The following is a 23,169-nucleotide window of genomic DNA, read 5'->3' on the forward strand; positions in this document are numbered from 1 at the left end:
ACACCGTGTATAGTCTTTCCTCTTGCGAACAAGGAATTTCATTGCATTTGGTGTACGTGACAATAAGCCTTTAAATATTTAAGAAGTTTAAAGGGTGTGCAGTTGGGGCAAGAAAATGGTGCTGAGCTAAATGATCAGCCATGATCATAATGACTAGCATAACATATGCAAGATGCCAGATATTCCTGGGGCCACAGATGGCCCTGAGAGAACTGAATTGTTGGCATGTTGTGGTTACAGAGAATGGCTGCACCTCCTGCACTCTGCCCACTCTTCAGCTGTTCTTTGGGGGAATCTCTTGGACCCCAGTCTTCAGGTTCCTTGAGATATGCTCAGGTTTCCAATCCAAAAACACCTTGCTTCTGCTGCTAATTACCTCCTGGACCTCCTAATGATGCCACGGTAGTGTAGTAGTTAGAGGTCTTACAGCTTTGGCCATCGACTTCAATTCCAGCACTACCCATAAGGAGCTTGTGCATTCCCCCGTGACTGTTTGGGTTTTCCTCTGGGTGCTCCAGTTTTCTACCATAGTCCAAGGATGTACTGGTTAGTAGGCTAATTGATCATTATAAATGGTCTTGCACTTAGGCTAGGGTTAAATAGGTGGGATGCTGGTTGGTATGGAATGGAAGAGATGGAAGAGTCTCTTCTGCGCTGTATCTCTAAATAAAATAAAATCCGTCCTGATATTTACTGATGGAGGTGGCAAGAATCTCCTTACAGGTGTTAAATAAAGTGGAATTCAGAGAGTCAAAGACCTTTGCCATTCTTGTCGCTGCATGTGCAATGTCAGGCTGTCAGTGAGAGTTATCTTTGTGGGGAGGCTGAAACTGTAACCATTGCCCCAGTTAGTGGAGGTAACTGAACAAGTTTAGCATGGCTGAGAATTCAGCAGCCTTCGGTACCTGTCAGCCTGTTAACCAGGTCATCTGTGCAGTCTACTTTTTGGTGTTGATATAATCAAGTGCTTGGATTGGGGTGTTGTCATGAGGTCCTGTGCTTCCTTCTGTGATGGAATAAGCTGTTGGCTGTTGGCAATGACTGGATTTTGTTTTTCTTACTTCCTTTTTGCCAATCATACTTCTTGAGGATTGCATCTACACCAATGCTGGCAATCAGAGATGACCTGGTCCTCCTGGGTGACTTCAGGATCCAGGAAGGGTCCCCTTGGTCTGATCTGTAGACTTCAGGATTGGGACAGATGCTGATGACAGTACTGTGTTAGTTGTGAATGATAGTGAGTGTACGGCCGTGAGTGAGGGGAGTCATTGAACTACCAACCTCGTTTATACACACTCAGTGGCCACTTTATTAGGTATAGGAGTGCACCTAATAGTTTAGAGTGGAACCCAGTATGGTCTTCAGCTGCTGTAGCCCAACCACTTCAAAGTTTGATATGTTGTGCATTCAGAGTGTTTCTTCTGTACACCTCTGTTGTAACGTGTGGTTAGATGAGTTACTGTCACCTTCCTGTCAGCTTGAACCAGTCTGTCCATTCTCCTCTGACTTCTCTCATTAACAAGGCATTTCCACCGACAGAACTGCCACTCAGTTCTGTAGGTGGAAATATTTTTTTTTGTTTTTCTGTAAACTCTAGACACTGGTGTTTGTGAGAGTTCCAGGAGATCAGCAGTTTTTGAGATACTCAAATCACCCCATCTGGCACCAGCAATCATTCCACATTCAAAGTCACTTGGATCACATTTCTTCCCCATTCTAATGTTTGGGCTGCACAATGACTGAACCTCTTGACCATGACTGCATGCCACCTGATTGGCTGATTAGATATTTGCATTAACAAGCAGGTGTACAAATGTACCTAATAAAGTGGCTACTGAATGTAAATACAGAAACTGCCCCATCAGAAACTGTACGTGCTGGAATCTGGAGCAAAAATAGCAAGCTTCTGGAGCAACTCAGCAGATGAAGTGTTATTTGTCTTACTGCTCTCTTTCTGCACCACTTATATAATTTACTATATACTTACTGTAATTTGTAGTTTTTTATTATTATGTATTGCAATGTACTGCTGCCTCAAAACAACCAAGTTCGTGACATATGATGGTGATATTAAACCTGATTCTGATTCTGATCTGTGCAGGGGAAGGGATGGTCAATGTTTCAAGTCTGGACCTTTCATCAGGTCAGAATGTAAAGAGGAAATTTTCAGAATAAAGAAGCGAGGGGGAGGGATGATGAAAGAGCTGGCACGTGATAGAGTTGAACTGGCTAAAGAGGGGGATAATGAGTAGATGGAGCCAGGTGAGGGAAGGATTCACCTGGAGTTCGGAGGTAGAGACAGAAACTGAAAGGCAATAAATGCACACAACATAAGGTTTTCCATTCTCCACCTCCATCCCACCTGGCTTCATCTGTCCGTCATCTCCCTCCTCATGTGGATCCCTCTACCACTTGCCAGTCCCAGTCACTGCCTCATCGGTCCTGCTCACCTCATTATACTGACCATAACCCTTCTCTCCTCTTAATCCTGATACAGGGTCTCATCCTGAAACATTCACTGTCCCTTGACGTCCACAAAGACTCACTGAGTTCTTCAGTTTTGGACTGAAAACAGAAAGAGCTGGAAACACTCAGTCAGAATCTGTGGAGAGAGTATCAGGGTTAATTAATTATTAATTAGTAATAATCTTTCAAGAATTAATTAGCTAGCCTGACCTCAGTGGTTGGGAAGAATTTGGAGTCGATTGTCAAGGATGTGGTTTTTGAGGTACTTGGAGGCACATGATAAAATAGGCCAAAGTCAGCATTTTTTTCTAAAGGAAAAATCTTACTTGACAAATCTGTTTGAATTATTTGAGGAAATAAAAAGCAGGATAGACAAAAGAGAATTGGTGAATGTTGTGTACTTGAACTTTCAGAAGGCCTTAGACAAGTTACCGCACATAAGGTTGCTTAAAAAGATAAGACCCTAAGGTATACGGGAAAGATGCCAGCATGGATAGAGCATTACGAGAAGGCAAAGAGTGGGAATAAAGGGAGCCTTTTCTGATTGGCTGTCGGTGATTAATGGTGTTTTGTAGGGGTTGGTGTTGGGGCTGCTTCTTTCTAATATTGTATGTCGATAGAAACATAGAAAATAGGTGCAGGAGTAGGCCATTCGGCCCTTTGAGCCTGCACCGCCATTCAGTATGATCATGGTTGATCATCCAACTGAGAACCCTGTACCTGCTTTCTCTCCATACCCCCAATCCCCTTAGCCACAAGGGCCATATCTAACTTCCTCTTAAATATAGCCAATGAACCGGCCTCATCTGTTTCCTGTGGCAGAGAATTCCACAGATTCACCACTCTCTGAAGAAGTTTTTCCTCATCTCGGTCCTAAAAGGCTTCCCCTTTATCCTTAAACTGTGACCCCCTCGTTCTGGACTTCCCCAACTTCGGAAACAATCTTCCTGCATCTAGCCTGTCCAATCCCTTTAGAATTTTATATGTTTCAATAAGATCCCCCCTCAATCTTCTAAATTCCAGTGAGGATAAGCCTAGTCGATCCAGTCTTTCTTCATATGAAAGTCCTGCCATCCCAGGAATCAATCTGGTGAACCTTCTCTGTACTCCCTCTATGGCAAGAATGTCTTTCCTCAGATTAGGAGACCAAAACTGCACACAATATTCTAGGTGCGGTCTCACCAAGGCCTTGTACAACTGCAGTAGAACCTCCCTGCTTCTGTACTCAAATCCTTTTGCTATGAATACCAACATACCATTTGCCTTTTTCACCGCCTGCTGTACCTGCATGCCCACCTTCAATGACTGGTGTACAATGACACCCAGGTCTTGTTGCACCTCCCCTTTTCCTAATCAGCCACCATTCAGATAATAATCTGTTTTCCTGTTCTTGCAACCAAAGTGGATAACCTCACATTTATCCACATTAAATTGCATCTGCCATGAATTTGCCCACTCACCTAACCTATCCAAGTCACCCTGCATCCTCTTAGCATCCTCCTCACAGCTAACACCGCCGCCGATGATTTGGATGACAGAATTTATGGCTTTGTGAACAATACAAAGATAGGTAGAGGGGCAGGTAGTGTTGAGGAAGCAGGGAGCCTACAAAAGAACTTAGATTAGGAAAATGAGCAAAGAAGTGGCAGATGGAATACAGTGTTGGTAAGTGAATGGTCATGCACTTTGGTAGAAGGAATAAAAGCACAGACTATTTTCTAAATGGGGAGAAAATTCAAAATCTGAGGTGCAAAGGGACTTGGGAGTCCTCATACAGCATTCCCAAGAAGTTAATTTTCAGGTTGAGTTGGTAGTGAGAAAGGTAAATACAATGTTAGCATCCATTTTGAGAGGACTGGAATATAAAATCAAGAATGTTATGTTAAGGCTCTGTAAGGCACTGGTGACACCTCACTTGGAGTGTTGTGAGCAGTTTTTGGCCCATTATTTAAGAAAGGATGTGCTTGACATTGGAGAAGGTTTATGGGAATGATTCTGAGAATGAAAAGGCTTATCGTATGAGAAGTGATTGATGGTTCTGGGCCTTGCTGGAATCTAGACGAATGAGAGGGGATCTTATTGAAACCTATCGAATGGTGAAATGCTTCAATGGAGCGTATATGGAGAGGATGTTTCCTATGGTGGGAGAGTCTAAGACCGGAGTGCACAGACTTAGAATAGAGGGATGTCCATTTAGAATGATGACAAATTTCTTTAGTAAGAGGGTGGTGTATCTGTGGAATTCATTGCCACAGGCAGCTGTGGAGACAAGTCATTGGATGTATTTAAGGTGGACAATAGGTTCTTGATTAGTCAGGACATGGGTGAAGTCAGGAGAATGGAGTTGTGAGGGAAATGGATCAGCCATGATGAAATGATGGAGCAGACTCAATGGAACAAAATTCTGCTCCTATGTTTTTTGGTCTAAATAATTCAGGATTCAGGGTTAATGGTTGTTTGTCAGAATTGGAAGGGTAGGAAAACAAGTTAGTTTTAAATTGCCAAGAGGGTGAGAAGAGATGGATGGGGCAAAGGAGATGTCTGTGATTGGGTGAGGCCTGAGTTTCCATGGTGAAGCGCTGTTTATTCAGCTATACAATAGATTAATGAGGGTAGTTAAAATGGAGAGAAAACAAATGAAGCAAAGAGCTTCAAGCTGATTCAGGGAATCAAAACTGAAAGTAAGATTATTCATATGCTCAGTAATTTAGACTGAGCTTGTAAAGACAGACAACTGATATATTATCAGTATTATAGGGATAACTTTACAACAGAATTGGTCATTTTTGATGCAGCGACTGTGCTGAGACTGGAAGTTTGCAAGATGCTTGCTCAGAATTTGAGGTGTTGTTCCTCAGGCAGTACAAGTTCGGGAAGCCACAGCCAGATATGTCCGAGCCAGAGGCACCCAGGAGCTCAAATTCTGTCTTTGCAAATTGAATGTAAGTGCGTCTTCATTAGAATCAACCAATATACAGAGGAGACCACACAGGGAGTTCTGAATGCAGTACACTAGATCAGAAAGGGTGCAAGTAAGTCACTAATTCACCTGGAAAATCTGGGAAGGATAAAGGTGAAAGGTGATGGATCTCCAGAGGTTGTGATGAAACATGCCATGAGAAGAGGAATAGTTGGTGAGGATGGAGGAGTAGACTACAGTCGTCAAAGGAATGGCTCCTTCAGGATACTACTGGGAAGGAGAGGGGAAATATATCAGGTGGCGGAGTCTTGGCAAAGCTATGGAAGTTGAAAATCTATTGAATTTGGAGACAAATAGGTGGAAGAAAAGAACCAGGGTAACTTTTTCCTTGTTCTGACCTGGAAAAGAATACATGAGAGCAGAAATGCAGGAAACAGAAGAGATGTGGTCAAGAGTTAAAGGGAAGTCACATTCAGGAAGAAGACATTTCAGGAACAACTCTGTGGAAAGTTTTCCTTGAAACAGATACAATGGAGATGGACGAACTACAAGAATAGAATGGAGCTCTTACAGGAGCCAGGATGTAGTCAGTTTAACTGTGGGCTTGCAATGGATATTTGTCACGAACCTGTCTCCTGAGACAGAGATGGATGAAACTGTGAGCAGGATTAAAAATGGCATCCATATTGCTAACAACATTTTTGGTTTTGTATAGATGCAGGAAGCAGTACTTTTGATCTGAAAAATGTGAATGAAGTTGAAGGAGAAATTGTTCCTCATAAGAAGATTAATTCATTCTTGATAGATGCTGCTACTGGCCTTATTTCTGTTTTCCCATCCTCCTGATCCCAACCCTGCTCATGCTAGTACCGTTTTGTACCCTATTGCTCCCAGAATTCCCAACCCCTCTTCAACCTGACCCTGGTCTCACTCTTGCTCACATTTCTAGCCCCTCTCCTGGACTCACTTCAAGCCGTTCTTTGGCATTCTCTGTTTGATTTCAGGATTGCGAGGCTGGATTTTAGCCGGAGCCCACATGTGCAGGTCAGAGCATTAAAGCAGACAAGTAACTGGGACCCAGTCATTCAGCACATTCTGAGGGCTGAGAATCAGCTGCAAATACCTCCTCGTGCAAAACCAACCTTAGAAAGACTGCCCAGTTATCAGCAACAGTGCTGGCTAGTAATTTTCAGGCAGAAAAACGACATAATTGTGATATGTCATCTCCACAAGCTCATGAAAATCCTGAAAATAAATAATGTCAAATAGCATCTAGTCAGTATTACTCAGTCAAATAGCTACAAGCAGAATGCCACCATCCATGTGCCATCTCTTATTGAGATGCTCCTTCAACAAGACTATTCAAGATGCCTGCACATTCCTGAACACCCTACAGTGGGCTACACCCACAAACATCTCCTTTCACAAAGACCATCAGCTAACGTCTTGCCTTTTCCTTCAATAGGAAGCTGGCCTGCTTGAGATCCCAGCAAAGTTGGCTGCTCAGTTACAGCTTGCTGAAGGTAAGTGTGTGTAAATTTTGGGGCAGGTGGGGGGGGAATTCTTGAAGCACTCTTTCACATATCCAACCCAGACTGTTGGACAATTGATTCCTCTTTTTCCTAGCTATGAATGAGTTTGTTGGTGTTGATCCAGTTCCTGCACCCAAACTCAAAATAAATCAATGCTAATTAATGCTAAGTTAAAGATTTGTCTTTGATGCAGCAACTATGATGCAGTGGACAGTTGGCCTCCGCATCACCTAGAGAGAGGTTCTCACACATGACACTCTGCTCAGTGGTACCATGCTTAGATCATCCCTTTCTGATGATTCCTTACCATGAGCACTCCACCCAAGCATCTTCTTCTCTCTCGTTCTGGAACCTTCCCTCTATATACAGCAACCCCTGAAAACATTCCTGCTCCCAATAGCACCAGGCAGCCAGCTCACACCTCCCCCGGGAGCAGCTCCCTTCTTCTTGCTGTGTCCACTCAGCCACAGCACACAGTCCTATTGATTGTTCTCACTGAGGTCTCCACATGCTTCCAGAAATGTCTGCTGTTAGTCCAGAAGGGAAGCTCAAATCCCACCACAGCACTTGAGAACTTAAATTCAAGGGATTTTAAAATCCTGGTATTAGAAGGTATTCTCAGTCAGGATGACCATGAAATTATTGGACTGTCACAAAAGCCCACTTGTTTTCTAAAGTCTTCACCTGAGCAATGCCTGTGTCCTGGCCCAGAGCTATGTGGTTGATTATTAGCTGCTCTTTAAAATGTTCCAGTCAACAATTTAGTTCAAAACCACAATGGGATCTTGATCAACTGAGGTGTTGGGCCAAGGAATGGCAGATGAGTTTAAAGTGAGATTTTGCATTTTTAAGACAAACTACAGAAGGACTTGCACAGTAAATGGTAGGGCCCTGGGGAGTGTTGTAGAACAGAGGGGTGCAAGTCATAGTTCCTTGAAAGTGGGAAAACAGCTAGACTGAGTCATGAAGGTGTTTGGTATTGGGTACAGGAGACTGGCTGTGTTGTTACAGCTATACAAGGTATTGGTGAGACTACATCATGAATAATGTGTACAGTTCTTAAAGGATGACATTAAACCGGAAAGGGTATAAAAATAGACTTACGAATACTTAACCGGGACAGGAGATTTTGAGTTTTTGAGTTATAAGGCGAGGCTAGATAGGCCAGGACATTTGTCTCTTGGAGCATAAGAGGTTGAGGGGTGACCTCACTGAGGAGTATAGAATCTTGAGGGGCATCCAAGGTAGGGGAGTCCAAAACTAGAGAGCATAGATTTAAAGTGGGGGGGGGATGTGAGCTGTAACTTTCTCACACGGAGGGTGGAAGGTTTGGAAGGGTAGGGTGCTGTATGATTTCATGACTCAGACAGCCTGGTTTGAATTGCTCCTGATACAAATATATTCCTCCTTAAACACACAGCCCAAAACTGTGAGCAGTACCTGGGTATGCTCTCAACAGCTGCAGCAGGGCTTCCCGACTGTTACACTCCACACCTTTTGTGCTCAAGGCCAGTATTCTAACTGCCTACCTAATTAATGGTGTTATCTATTAACATTCTGTGTTACATGTATGAAAATACCCATATCCTTCTGTAGGGCAGAGAGGAGAAACAGTGTTGTTTGGTGTTGAAAGGCTTCGGTCATAATTGGGAGAAATTCAAAAATCAGACAAATAGATACTATTCAAGGATTCATAAACCACACACCCAATGATGACTTCTTTCTATTTTTGTTCCTTATCTCTACTGATTCTAACAGCTTGTTCTGATGCAATATCATTCCATTCCACACTGATATCACCTTTTATTTACAGAACCACCCCACCTTCTTTGGTTTTCTGTGTCTCCTCCTGAAATGGCAATTATCCAAGAATAGTCATTTCCCATCCTTGGTCACCGTGCAATTGCGTCGGAGTCATGGAGAGATACAGAAAGGAAATGTGTTCTTCGGCCCATTGAGTCCTCCTCAGCTCTCAGTCGTTTCACACCAATCCTCCATTAATCCAGTACAGTAGTCAATTAACCTTCTAACCTGTTCATCTTTGGGATGTGATGAAAGCAGAACAGCTGGAGGAAAATGGTTTTATTAACAGTTACAGGGAGAATGTGCAAGTTTCATGCGCGCAGCCCCGGATGTCAGTATTGAACCCAGGTCTCTGAATCTGTGTATATGAAAGCACAGCAGTGTGGGAGTCAGGAGCAGGATTTGGCCATTCAGTTGGGTTCTATTGCATGCTTCCACATGATCAACAATAATTCAACATTTTATTGTCTCTTCTCACCTTCCCATGTCCTTTGATCCCTCTGGCATTGAGGAATATATTTACCTCATTCTTAAATATAATTATTAACTTGACCTTCACAGACAATTGCTGTGGAGAATTCCACAGGTTCACCACTGTCTGGGCTCTTTATGGCACACCCCAAGTTCTGAGACAGTAATCCTGGTTCTTCACTCCTCAGCCATCAGGAACATCCCCCTTTAGTTCTGTGAGAATTTGGACAGCACGCAGTGTACCGGTTAGTACAGCTCAGGATGCTGGAATTCCGAGTTCAATCCCAGCGTCCTCTGTAAGCAGTTTGTACGGCCTCCCCGTGGAATGCAGGGGTTTCCTCCAGGTGCTCTGTTTTCCTCCCACAGTCCGTATATGTACCGATAAGTAGATTAATCCAGTGATTAGGCTAAGGTTAAATCGGGGTGGTGCAGCTTGAAGGACTGGAAGGGCCTGTTCCAGACTTTATATAACATATTACCTAAGACATCTGCACGGTACTGTTGTAATTTTATGTTTTGCACTGTACTGCTGCTGCTGCAAAAAGCAAATTTCGTGACATATGTGATTGATGATAAACCTGATTTTGATATGGGTCTCTATTGTGGACTGAAGGGGAATCATGGTCAGGAAAAATGAAAGGAAGAGGGGAGAGAGCAGGAAGCACCAGAGAAATTTTCTAACACAAAGTACACTGCAGATGCTGTGGTCAAATCAACACGTACAAAAGCTGGATGAACTCAGCAGGTCGGGCAGCATCCGTTGAAATGAGCAGTCAACGTTTCGGGCCGAGACCCTTCGTCAGGACTGAAATTTTTTTGTAGTGATCAATTTGATCATTGTTTGAAATCAAATGTTCTTGCCTAGTGTCTCAGGGCTGGGTATGTCTGCAACCATGCCACCCTCCCCCTGTCACCTGCCACCTGTCCCACACCCTTCCCAAGGTGCTCCACTCTCACCATTCCCAACATATTTTGCTCCAGTCAGATTTACAAACTCACTCTCCACTCCACATTGACAAGTACAGTGATGTGCAAAAATCTTAGGCACCCCAACTAAATATACGTGCCTGAGATTAGCACCTTACTATATAAAGAAGCCAAAAGTGCATAAAAACTCCAGATGGGGCCTCACCAAGGTCCTCAACAGCAAGACATATGTCCTGACGAAGGGTCTCAGCCCGAAACGTCGACAGTGCTTCTCCCTATAGATGCTGCCTGGCCTGCTGTGTTCCACCAGCATTTTGTGTGTGTTGTTTGAATTTCCAGCATCTGCAGATTTCCTGGTGCTTGCTGAAATTCCATTGTAATAAAGGCTAACATATTAACGGTCTTCCAAATTACTTGGCACAGCTGTGCACCTACTTTCAAATTTTGTTGCACCTTCACTTTTCCCAATCTGTCACCAAGCAGATATATTCTTTCTTTTCAGAATCAAAGTGTATAACCTCAGATTTATCCATGTTAACCTTCATCTGCCGTGCATTTGCCCACTCACCCAACTTCTCTAAATCACATTGGAGCCTCTTTGCATTCTCTTCACAATGCACATTGCCCCCTCTCCTCTAAGGTTCTGGTGATGTTACAATTTGTCTTCTCATCCAAGTCATTGATATACACTATATTATGAATAGCTAGAGCCCAAGCACTGCTCCTTGTGACACACACTAGTCACTACTTGGCATTTGGGGAAAGGTCCTGCCTGCCAACAAATTCTACATATTCTAGCATATTACACAAGTCTGTAATTTTGCACTAAACACAAGTCTTTAATTTTCCTCTAATGTAGGGCCATATTAAACATTTTCTATAAGTTCAAATATATCTAAGGTACTGGTTCCCCTTTATCTGTTCTATCAGTTACATCCTTTATTCACAAAATGGAACATTGGTGTAAACAAGGAATGGAATGTACTGTATTTGGAGAAAGAAATGTGTTTGCAAAATGCAAACTGAATGTCTATATTTGAGTGAATCAATATCTGTGCATATTTCTGTATCCTTTAGGATTGAAATGTCAGTGTATTTGGATAGTGGGATGTTGGAGCATTTGGAAAGTAGGAATGTCTGCATGTTTGGGCAAAGCCATTCTACTTGGACAGCCTAAGAACTGAGTGTGCATGAAATATTAGTGCATTGGGGGAATTAAATGTTATTTTTATTTGAAGATTGGAATATTGATATATTAGAAATTGCGTTATCAATGTATTTGTGGAGTTCAATAATGCAGTATTTGGATTATCACTGTATTTGGAAAATATTGTAGTTGTGTGTGTGTGTGTGAAATGGAATGGGTGCTTCGGAAGATTGATAACAGTGTGTTTGCTGACTGAAAAATCAGAATATTTAGAGTGGATTTTTATTTGTAGACGTGACAGTGTATTATGTGGTGTAGATAGTCAGTTTATTTGATAGGTGGGACTTCTTTGTGCTCAGGAATGTGAGTATAAATGTATTTGACAAATGAAATACTTGTGTGTTTTGGGGAATAGAGTGTATTAAGGATTGGAGTGTAAGTGCACTGGCAAATGTACTTAGTGAATGAATGTGTTTTTGGGGAGTGGAATATTTGGGAAATGGACTCTGCACTTTGTGAGTAAAGTATATTTTTTGTGGAACTGAATTTCAGTGTATTTGGAACTGGAATTCTGAAAGGAAAATGTAATACTGTGGATATTTGGAAGGAAAAGTGCCTTGCTTTGGGTAAAAACTAGTGTATTTTATGTGCGAATAGTTTGTATTTTTTGATTGGAATATAAGCTTATTGAAGAAATGGAATAGCATACTTGAAGTGGGGAATATTCTTTACATAAAGGGAATGGAATTACTGTAACTATTTGGCATGGAACACTGGTGTAGTTTGGTCTATATTTTGGGAAAGGACTGTTTGTGCCTTTAGGATATGGAATATCCATTGATTTGAAACAGATGCTGCATCTGTGTACTTGTCGAAAGGTTTATTGTAAAATCAGGCATGCATTTATCCACATTATGCCATTGTGTTGACATAGTCCACATGCAGTGTTTTATGTTCCTAGGTGTAGTGCTTTTCATTGTGTTCATGTGAATGTGATGTGTGAGCTGTATACTATTTATATGTCTTGCCTGGTGCCTCTAACCATCAGCCATGCTTTTGCTATTCATTCCCATGATCATCTGCTTAGATACTTTGATCTGGTACAATTGATACTATTGTTTCTTTTCCAGTGAATCCTCAACCCTTTGAGAACCAGGTGACTGAAGTCTCCCCACCACAAGTTAAGGCACTCATCTATCACACGCTCCCTGCAGACGTGAACAGCTACCCCTTCAGTAATTTCATCAATGACCATTTCCAGGTATTGTAACAGACTCTCATTTCAAAGACTTACTGGCAGTGGGAGGGGAAATCTTCCGACATCTGTGCAGGGGCGGGGGGGGGGGGGGGCGTGCAGAGGAGGATTTTCTGACTTGGACCAACAGTGTTTGATGTGAGTGCTAGATCAGTGTGACTGTACGAATCTTGGCTATCAGAGGCTGACATCTGAACCCTGACACCCTGGTGTTGAGATTCACTTGGCAAGCTCTGAAGATCAACTCCAGTAACAACTTTATGAACAACGAAGTGGCAGTGCCTTTACTGATCTTCACTCAGTTAAAGGGTAATTGCTTCGACCACTATTGATAAATATCTTTCTTTGGCAATTTTCCCTTGATATTTTGACTTGCATCATTAACGAGAGAATGAGCTTTGAGCATTAAGGAAGAAATCAGACAAAATCAAAGGCTCATAGGGAAGTTGCCCTGGATAATTCAACCATTGTTCAGATGTAAAAGTGATGATTTCACGGTTGCTTTCTTTTCTAATAACCTCACCAGAGTGGAAAATAATTATTAGGCTCTATAATGAGTCAACCTATAGCCCGGGAAGTGCTGACCCCTTCCTGTTACACTGTTTGAGGTAACTTATTTTTTATTCTTTCTTACTTCTAATATTTGTATATTTGTAATGCTACTGTGACACTGTAATTTCTTTTGGGATCAATAAAGTATCTATCTAAGACTATCCCAGGCTACTACAGGAAACAAGGGTGGAGACAGCTGGTGCCCTAACAGAGATTTTTAAAGTCCATTGACCACTGATGAGGTTCCTGATATTGTTTTCTTTATTAAAGAAAGGTAGTGGATAAACAGGTTAACGACAGGCCAGTGAGATTCATATCAGTGGTAGGGACATAAATGGAAAAAATTCTGAAGCCCAAGATCAATCTATATTTTAAAAGGCAGGAATTGAACAGGGGTAGTCCACAAGACTTTGTCAGTGGGAGATCTTGCCTGAATAACTTGATTGAGTTTTGTCAGAATGTAAATAGATGAGGGCAGTATAGTTGATGTAGTCTATGTGGATAAGTCCCACAAGTAATTTTGGTCCAAAAGATGGGAACAAATGCAAATCAACAAATTCGATCCAAAATTGACTTGTTTATAGGAGGAAGAGGGTGATGGTTGGGGATTGATTTGTGACCAGCTGTGCAGCACTGGAATCAGTGCTGGGATCCTTACTGTTCGTTACATACATTAATGCCTTAGATGTTAATTAGGAAGTATGGTAATAAGTTTGCAGATGACACAAGAATTTATGGACTTCCAGATAGTGTGGAGGGCGGTCTTAGGCTGGGGAATAATATCATTCAGCTGGGAGTTTGGAGGACACTGTCTGAGAGGGTGGTGCTTTGACGATATTTAAAAACTTTCTAGATGAACGCTTAGACCATAAGACAAAGGAGCAGAAGTCAGCCATTTGGCCCATCGAGTCTGCTCCGCCATTTCATCATGAGCTGATCCAATCTGCCCTTTAGTCCCATTCCCCCACCTTCTCACCATAACCTTTGATGCCCTGACTACTCAGATACCTATCAATCTCTGCCTTAAATACACCCAATGACTTGGCCTCCACTGCCACCCGTGGCAACAAATTCCATTAGATTCACCACCCTCTGGCTAAAAAAATGTTTTTGCATCTCTGTTCTGAATGGGCGCCCTTCAATCCTTAAGTCATGTCCTCTCGTACTAGACTTCCCCACCATGGGAAACAACTTTGCCACATCCACTCTGTCCATGCCTTTCAACATTTGAAATGTTTCTATGAGGTCCCCCCTCAGACTTCTAAACTCCAAGGTGTACAGTCCAAGAGTGGTCAAATGTTCCTCATATGTTAACCCTCTCATTCCCAGAATCATTCTAGTGAATCTTCTCTGAACCCTCTCCAATGACAGCACATCCTTTCTTAAATAAGGAGCCCAAAACTGCACACAATACTCCAAGTGAGGTCTTACCAGGGCCCTGTACAGCTTCAGAATGACCTCTTTACTCCTATACTCAATTCCTCTTGTTATAAAAGCCAGCATGCCATTAGCTTTCTTCACTGCCTGCTGTACCTGCATGCTTGCTTTCATTGACTGATGTACAAGAACACCTAGATCTCGTTGTACTTCCCCTTTTCCTAACTTGACTCCATTTAGATAGTAATCTGCCTTCCTGTTCTTGCCACCAAAGTGGATAACCTCACATTTATCCACATTAAACTGCATCTGCCATACATTCGCCCACTCACCTAGCCTGTCCAAGTCACCCTGCATTCTCATAACATCCTCCTGACATTTCACACTGCCACCCAGCTTTGTGTCATCGGCAAATTTGCTAATGTTACTTTTAATCCCTTCATCTAAATCATTAATGTATATTGTAAACAGCTGCGGTCCCAGCACTGAACCTTGCGGTACTCCATTGGTCACAGCCTGCCATTCCAAAAGAGACCTGTTAATCGCTACTCTTTGTTTCCTGTCAGCCAGCCAATTTTCAATCCATGTCAGTACTCTGCCCCCAATACCATGTGCCCTAATTTTGCCCACTAATCTCCTATGTGGGACTTTATCAAAGGCTTTCTGAAAGTCCAGGTACACTACATCCACTGGCTCTCCCTTGTCCATTTTCATAGTTACATCCTCAAAAAATTCCAGAAGATTAGTCAAGCATGATTTCTCCTTCATAAATCCATGCTGACTCGGACTGATCCTTCTACTGCTATCCAAATGTGTTGTAATTTCCTCTTTTATAATTGACTCCAGCATCTTTCCCACCACTGACGTCAGGCTAACTGGTCTATAATTCCCTGTTTTCTCTCTCCCTCCTTTCTTGAAAAGTGGGACAACATTAGCCACCCTCCAATCCGCAGGAGCTGTTCCTGAATCTATAGAACATTGGAAAATGATTACCAATGCATCCACGATTTCTAGAGCCACCTCTTTAAGTACCCTGGGATGCAGACCATCAGGTCCCGGGGACTTATCAACCTTCAGATTCAACAGTCTATCCAACACCGTCTCTTGCCTAATATAAATTTCCTTCAGTTCATCCATTACCCCAGTTCCTTTGGCCACTATTACATCTGGGAGATCGTTTGTGTCTTCCCTAGTGAAGACAGATCCAAAGTACCTGTTCAACTCATCTGCCATTTCCTTGTTCCCCATAATAAATTCACCCGTTTCTGTCTTCAATGGCCCAATTTTGGTCTTAACTATTTTTTTACTGTTCACATACCTAAAGAAGCTTTTACTATCCTCCTTTACATTCCTGGCTAGTTTACCTTCGTACCTCATTTTTTCTCGGCGTATTGCCCTTTTTGTTATCTTCTGTTGCTCTTTAAAAGCTTCCCAGTCCTCCGGTTTCCCACTCATCTTTGCTATGTTATACTTCTCTTTTATTTTTATACTGCCCTTTACTTCCCTCATCAGCCACGGCCGCCCTTTACTGCCCTTAGGATCTTTCTTCCTCTTTGGAATGAACCGATCCTGCACCTTCTGCATTATCACCAGAAATACCTGCCATTTTTGTTCCACTGTCTTCCCTGCTAGGGTTTTGTTCCATTGAACTTTGGCCAGCTCCTCCCTTATAGCTCCATATTTGTTCAACTGTAATACTGACACATCCGATTTTCCCTTCTCCTTCTCAAATTATAGGTTAAAGCATATCATATTATGGTCACTACCTCCTAATGGCTCCTTTACCTCGAGGTCCCTGATCAAATCCGGTTCATTGCACAACACTAAATCTAGAATTGCCTTCTCCAGTACAAGCTGTTCTAAGAATCCATCTTGGAGGCACTCCACAAACTCCCTTTCTTGGGGTCCAGTACCAACCTGATTCTCCCAGTCTACCTGCATGTTGAAATCCCCCATGACAACTATATCATTACCTTTGCGACATGCCAATTTTAACTCTTCATTCAACTTACACCCTACATCCAGACTGCTGATTGGGGGCCTGTAGATAACACCCATTAGGGTCTTTCTACCCTTAGAATTTCTCCGTTCTATCTATACTGACTCTACATCCCCTGATTCTATGCCCCCCTCGCAAGGGACTGAATATCATTCCTCACCAACAGAGCCACCCCACCCCCTCTGCCCGTCAGTCTGTCCTTTCGATAAGACGTTTATCCTTGAATATTCATTTCCCAGGCCCTGTCCGCTTGAAGCCATGTCTCAATTATTCCCACAACATCGTACTTGCCAATTTCCAATTGAGACTCAAGCTCATCTACTTTATTCCTTATACTTCGTGCATTCATATATAATACTTTTAATTTGTTACTCCCCTCACCTTTCATATCAATTCCTATTTCACTTGGCCGTACTATATGATCTCTTCTTGAACTTTCTGCTCCATTGATTCCGTTGTCCTTTTTAACTTTTCTTATTTTCATTTTCCTTTTAACTCCATCTTTATATTTCCAGTTCATCCCCTCCCCCTCACTACTTAGTTTAAACTCACCCGTGTTACAGTGGCAAACCTGTCTGCCAGAATGCTGGTCCCCCGCCTATTAACGTGCAACCCATCCATTTTGTACAATTTATCTTTACCCCAAAACATACCCCAGTGGTCCAGGAATGTAAATCCTTGCTTCCTGCGCCAGTTCGTCAGCCACACATTCAGATCCATTATCTCCCTGTTCCTGCCCTCTCCAGCATGAGGAACTGGAAGCAAACTGGAGATAACCACCCTGGAAGTCCTGCTTTTCAGCCTTCTTCTGAGTTCTCTGAAGTCCCGCTGCAGAATGTCCTTCCTCTTCTTCCCGATGTCATTTGTGCCAACATGCATTACCACTTCCGGCTGTTCACCTTCACCCTTGAGGATTCCCTGCAATTGGTCCGTGATGTTCTGGATCCTAACACCAGGGAGGCAACACAGCATCCTTAAATCTCTCCTGTTGCCGCAGAAATCCCTTTCTGTACCTCTTACTATGGAGTCCCCTACTAACACGGCTCTTCCTGATGTCTGACTCCTCGGCTCTGCTTCTGCACCAATTTTCGACTCGCAGACCTGTCCGCCTCTCAGACTGGCAGTATCTTCTGTCCTGACAGCTTCCAAGAGAGTGAACCTGTTTACGAGAGGTAAATCCCCCGGGGTCTCCTGTACTTCAAGCATCCTTTCCTTCCTCATCGTCGCCCCCTTTCTCTCTTCCGGTATCCTTGGTGTAACGACCTCACTGTAGGTCCTGTCCAGAAAACTCTCATTTTCACGAGTTCCTTCACTTCCATCTCTCTGGTTCATTACACAATACCCAATCCAGTACAGCCAATCCCCTAGTGGGCTCAACAACAAGCTGTTCTAAAAAGACATCTCATAGACATTCTACAAATTCTCTCTCTTGAGATCCAGTGCTGACCTGAGTTTCCCAATCCACTCGCATGTTAAAATCCCCTACAATTATCATAAAACTGCCCTTCTGGCAAGCCTTTTCTATTTCCTGTTGTAATTTGTAGTCCACATCACTGCAGCTGTTTGGAGGCCTGTAGATAACTGCCATCAGGGTCCTTTTACCCCTGCGATTTCTTAGCTCAACCCATAAAGATCCTATATCAACTCTTTCTAATGATTTAATATCATTTTTTACCATTAAAGCCACGCCACCCCCTCTACCTACCTGCTTATCCTTCTGATACACCATGTATCCTTGGATGTTCAGCTCCCAGAGACATGCATCCTTTAGCCACGTCTCAGTGATGGCCACAATATCATACCTGCCAATCTGTAACTGTACAACAAGATCATCCACCTTATTCCTTATGTTGCGTGCATTAAAGTATAACACCTTAATTCCAGTATTTGGTACTTTTTGCATTGATTGCACTGCAACTCATCCCAATGGCTGCAAATTTGCAAAATGCCTGACATCCTTACTGCTCACTACCTTAGATCTATTTCTGTTTTCCCTCTCCTCCGCTCCATCATTCCAGTTCCCATTCCCCTGCCAAATTAGGTTAAACCCTCCCTAACAGCTCTATTAAACCCTCCCACCAGGATATTGGTCCCCCCAGGATTCAAGTGTAACCCATCCTTTTTGTACAGGTCACACCTGCCCCAAAAGAGGTCCCAATGATCCAGAAACTTGAATCCCTGCCCCCTGCTCCAATCCCTCAGCCACGCATTTATCCTCCACCTCATTCCATTCCTACTCTCACTGTCGCGTGGCACAGGCAGTAATCCCCAGATTACTACCTTTGCAGTCCTTCTTCTCAAATGCCTTCCTAACTCCCTATATTCTCCTTTCAGGACCTCTTCCCTTTTCCTACCTATGTCATTGATATCTATATGTACCACGACCTCTGGCTCCTCACCCTTCCACTTCAGAAAATTGTGGACGTGATCAGAAACATCCTGGACCCTGGCACCAGGGAGGCAAACTACCATCCGGGTCTCCTGATCGCATCCACAGAATCGCCTATCTGACCTCTAACTATCGAGTCCCCTATTACTACTGCCTTCCTCTTCCTTTCCCTACCCTTCTGAGCCACAGGGCCGGACTCTGTGCCAGAGGCTTCCCCCAGGTAGGCTGTCCCCCCCCAACAGTACTCAAACAGGAGTACTTATTGTCAAGGGGTACAGCCACTGGGGTACTCTCTAGTACCTGACTCTTCCCCTTCCCTCTCCTAACCGTGACCCACTTGTCTGCCTCCTGTTGCTCTGGTCTGACCACCTGCCTGTAACTCCTCTCTATCCCCTCCTCACTCTCCCTAACCAGATGAAGGTCATCGAGCTGCAGCTCCTGTTCGCTAACACGGTCCCTTAGGAGTTGCATCTCAACACACCTGGTGCAGATGTGGACGTCCAGGAGGCTCGGAGACTCCAGGACCTCCCACATCTGACACCGAGAACAACAAGCTGCCCTTGCACTCATAATTCCCCCTTTCCTCAAATAACAGGAAAAAGTGAAACCTAAACCTACCTTGCTTTGCCCGCTTCCACCTAAGCCCATTGAGCCAAAGCCCATAAGCCTACACTCTGTTCCCGGCTCACTCCACTGCCCACAGACAACGCTGCCCACTGTTTAAAGCTGTGTCCTTTTTAAATCTTCCCCACTTCACTGCCCGAAGAAGAAGAAAAAAAATCAATAAGGCTCCCGCCGCACTCCAGTTCTGATCCTCCGACTTCCTTTTCCACTTGAATGACCACGTCATAGAAGACTAAGAATCAAGGATAAATGATGGTCATAATGAACAAGCTGGTTCGAAGGGTCTGTTTCTGAGTCATAGAGTTCTATGGTTGCATGACTAACTTCTCTATTCCTGTAGGGAATGATGTTTGAAATAGTCAGCCAGCTGGTGGTATTGGTTGATGCATAAATGAAGCCTGGATGCCCCAGTGAAAAGGTTTTGGGTACTAGAAGTACGAGATTTGATGAAGGAACTTGGCTTTCGTGGGGAAGTTGGGGTGGAAGGGATAGTGGAGTGGTTGTTCTGCTGGGAGCATTGGTACTCGAGAGAAAGGTTTCAGTCTGATCCTTCGGAGACCTGAGGAACAGTTTCTTACACTGGTGCTGGAGTACAAGAAGGGCTAGCGCTGATGAGCAAGTTAGGATACTAATGTTAATGGACTTCAGTCTGATACCAAGCTGACCCTGAAGGCCCAGTTAGATTCCTGATGATCAGTATCAGTAAATGTTCTCATTTTCACTCTGATTAAGTGTAGCAAAGAAAAGTAGAAAAATGGGCAGTTTCAGCCAGTTCTTGCTTTCCCATCTGAGGGAGGTATGCACTTCTGCAGAATCAGGGTGATTAGGGTGTGGTTTGAAACAATGCAAAAATACCTTGATGTATGATTGTGATGAGAATTTAAGATTAGAGATGGGAGAAGACAAGCTATCATATAATATTCTTTTCCCAGTTAGGTAATGAGTAATGTAATGTCATTTGTACCATACTGGAAATACGTTAATCATTTAATGAAACTTTGATCTCTTTACGAGGAAATTATGTCATGAATCAGATGTTAGAGTACCTGATTATGAAACAATCAAGACTTGCTTTCATAATTCCACAAGTAGATAACTCTAATAATCTGCTCAATCATTTCTAGAAATTCCCTAAATGTACTTAAAGTGAAAGAGTTTGTTTTTGAAGGATCCAGGTGGAGTAGTTCCAACTGGAACTCACTTCAGGCGTGCCCTGGTCCTACCTGGTCCCAAGGTGGCCTTGGGAGGTGCAGTAACTGCTCAGTTAATGAAACTGGCAGACCAGGGTTCCAGGCGGCAGTCTAGTTACCATCAGTGACTTGTGACAGTGAGAGAAAGCTCCAATAACAGGAGGCTTTCTCTCTGAGTGCAGGTCTGACGATGGAGGTCCAGGCAGTGATGCACCAGCAGCACTGCAGATGGAGTTTGACAATATTCCATTGGATGAGGAATGTGAAGCCTAGCCTAAGGAAGAGTCAGGTTTTTGAATACGAGAACCCATAGGAGAATGGAAACCTGTGGTCTGATGAAGGGTCTCAACCCAAAATGTTGACTGTTCATTTCCCTCCGTAGTTGTTGCCTGGCTTGCTGAGTTGCTTCGGCATTTTGTGTGTGTTGATGTTGCTGGAGTGAACGAATGAAAGATGGGAGCCAGAACCAACAACTATGTTGTAGCCACTGGCAGTGAAGAGATTGGGGTATCACCAGAAGTTGCTTTGCAAGGAAAGTGGGTAACAACAACTGAAGGATATAACTTCATTAGACAAAGAATACTGTTGGTTTCTCTTTGAGAGGCCAGGTTTGCAGTGGTACCATTACCTTGCTCGTCAGTTTGGGCTGGACGTATGTCTATTTCATGCAGGTAGCAAGCAGATTAAAGAAGCCTTTGCAGAACTTGAGAAACTGATCTGCAAGGCCAAGTGACCATCTGGTGGGGGAATTAAATGTGAATGACATGCCCCAAAGGAAGGACAGTCTGCTCTGAACAACACGAGTCCAAGCCTTCAGTTGGACAATGTTTTTGTATTTTCAGAGCAGCCAAACTGTTTGCAAACCTCAAATGACAGAAGTCTGTAATCTGCTTAAACGGTGTGATAAGTGTTGGTTCACCAGAACCGTATCGATACAAACATCTGAAAGACTCAGCAGGAGATATTACGGGCCATGCTGAAGTATATGAGATTGCAAGTGTTTGGGGAGGAGGTCAATGTCCACAAAACGTTTGTTGGCAGAATTCCTGAATGGCACAGATGGATTTGGGTGTATTAGCAGTGGTCTGTGTCATGAAGGCACAGCTGGTCATAAGCTCTGAAGATCATCCAAGGGTTGTTACAGGAGGCATGGGTTTACACAGCTCGGCCCAGTAGTGTAACCGAAGTGCACCAGGACAGATTAGGGAACTATCTTGGCAGAACTGTGAGCCCTAGAGATGATTCAGAAAGAGAAACCCAGAGGTAATAACCTTGTGTCTTTAAAAGAGCTTGCAGGAAAGATCCTGTGTCTAGGTGGCAGGAGACTGTAAGTCAGATGGTGCAAAGGTGATGGCACAGAGTGAAGAGCCTTAACAAGCAACCAAAGTAGAAGTTATGGCTGAGTTCAAGGCATTAAGTAATGTAACCATTGTAGTTGATAAGAACTATTAATCTATATTAAATTTTACATTAAAAGGTGATGCTTATAATATGGAATAAGATGCATTAGTTGCTAAAGAATTAAATAGATTCAGGTTAAAGTAGCAGTTTTATAATCAGTGATTAGAATGACTTCATCCAGAATGTTAATTTCACTCATGGTGTAGAACTTTGGAGTCAAGAATACAAGTATGTGGAATGAATTTATGTTTAGTTAAATTTATAACTGTTTATAAATACCTCTGTAAATAATTAGTTAATTCTATAACTAATGTGTAAATAATTAACATTAATTAGTAGTTCATTCATAAATATGTGAATAATCTATAGTTTACAAGGCTTTATTACTAAATCGTAGATTACAGCAGTGTTGATAAATGTAAGGCTTCCTGTAAGAACTCGAGATAATACGGTATGCAAACCTCTTGTTTGTTTGTTTATTTATTGACAAACAGCAAGGAATAGACCCTATGACCCTTCAATTCAACCTCAGATTTAATCCTAGCTTAATCACAGGACGATTTACAATGACCAATTAACCTACCAACCAGTACGTCTTTGGACTGTGGGAGGAAGCCAGAGCACCCGGAGGAAATCCACAAGGTCATAGGGAGAACGTATAGACTCCTTACAGGCAAGGGCAGGAATTGAACCCGGATTGCTGGAACTGTAAAGTGTTGCACTAACTACTAGACTATCGTTCCGCTCCTTGTGTGATAATATGAACTCTTAACTTCACAATCTACCTTATCGTGGTCTTACCTGCACTGCATTTTCTCTGAACTGTAACACTATATTCTGCATTGCTTTGCCCTTGTACAACTGCTCTGTAATGATCCGACAAAGTGATTTGTATGGACGGCATGCAAAACAAAGTGTTTCACTGTATCTTGGTATTTGTGACAACAATAAACTGCTTTATTACAGGGCTGTCGCTCTGAGTGTCAGAAAAGCAGCTCAGGAGCCAGTCCAGACCACTCAATAAATAATCTGGTATTCTAGTGCTGTCTTGATGTGTGTCACATTATTAGACATCATCTTTCCAATGAGACCTCGGCTACTGATGGAAGTAGATTA

At 42.9% G+C, this 23,169-nt stretch overlaps 1 protein-coding gene across 1 annotated transcript in view; it reads left to right on the plus strand.

The window, feature by feature from the left end:
- Positions 1 to 23,169, plus strand: part of myo15b (myosin XVB) — a 452,296-nt gene that overhangs the window by 200,287 nt on the left and 228,840 nt on the right. The window contains exons 28-29 of the mRNA XM_073026589.1: positions 6,852 to 6,909; positions 12,397 to 12,527. Of these exons, the coding sequence (XP_072882690.1) occupies positions 6,852 to 6,909; positions 12,397 to 12,527 (189 nt within the window). The remainder of the gene's footprint in view (positions 1 to 6,851; positions 6,910 to 12,396; positions 12,528 to 23,169) is intronic.

Source organism: Hemitrygon akajei, chromosome 22 (assembly GCF_048418815.1).
Source record: "Hemitrygon akajei chromosome 22, sHemAka1.3, whole genome shotgun sequence".
NCBI classification, from domain to species: Eukaryota; Metazoa; Chordata; class Chondrichthyes; order Myliobatiformes; family Dasyatidae; genus Hemitrygon; species Hemitrygon akajei.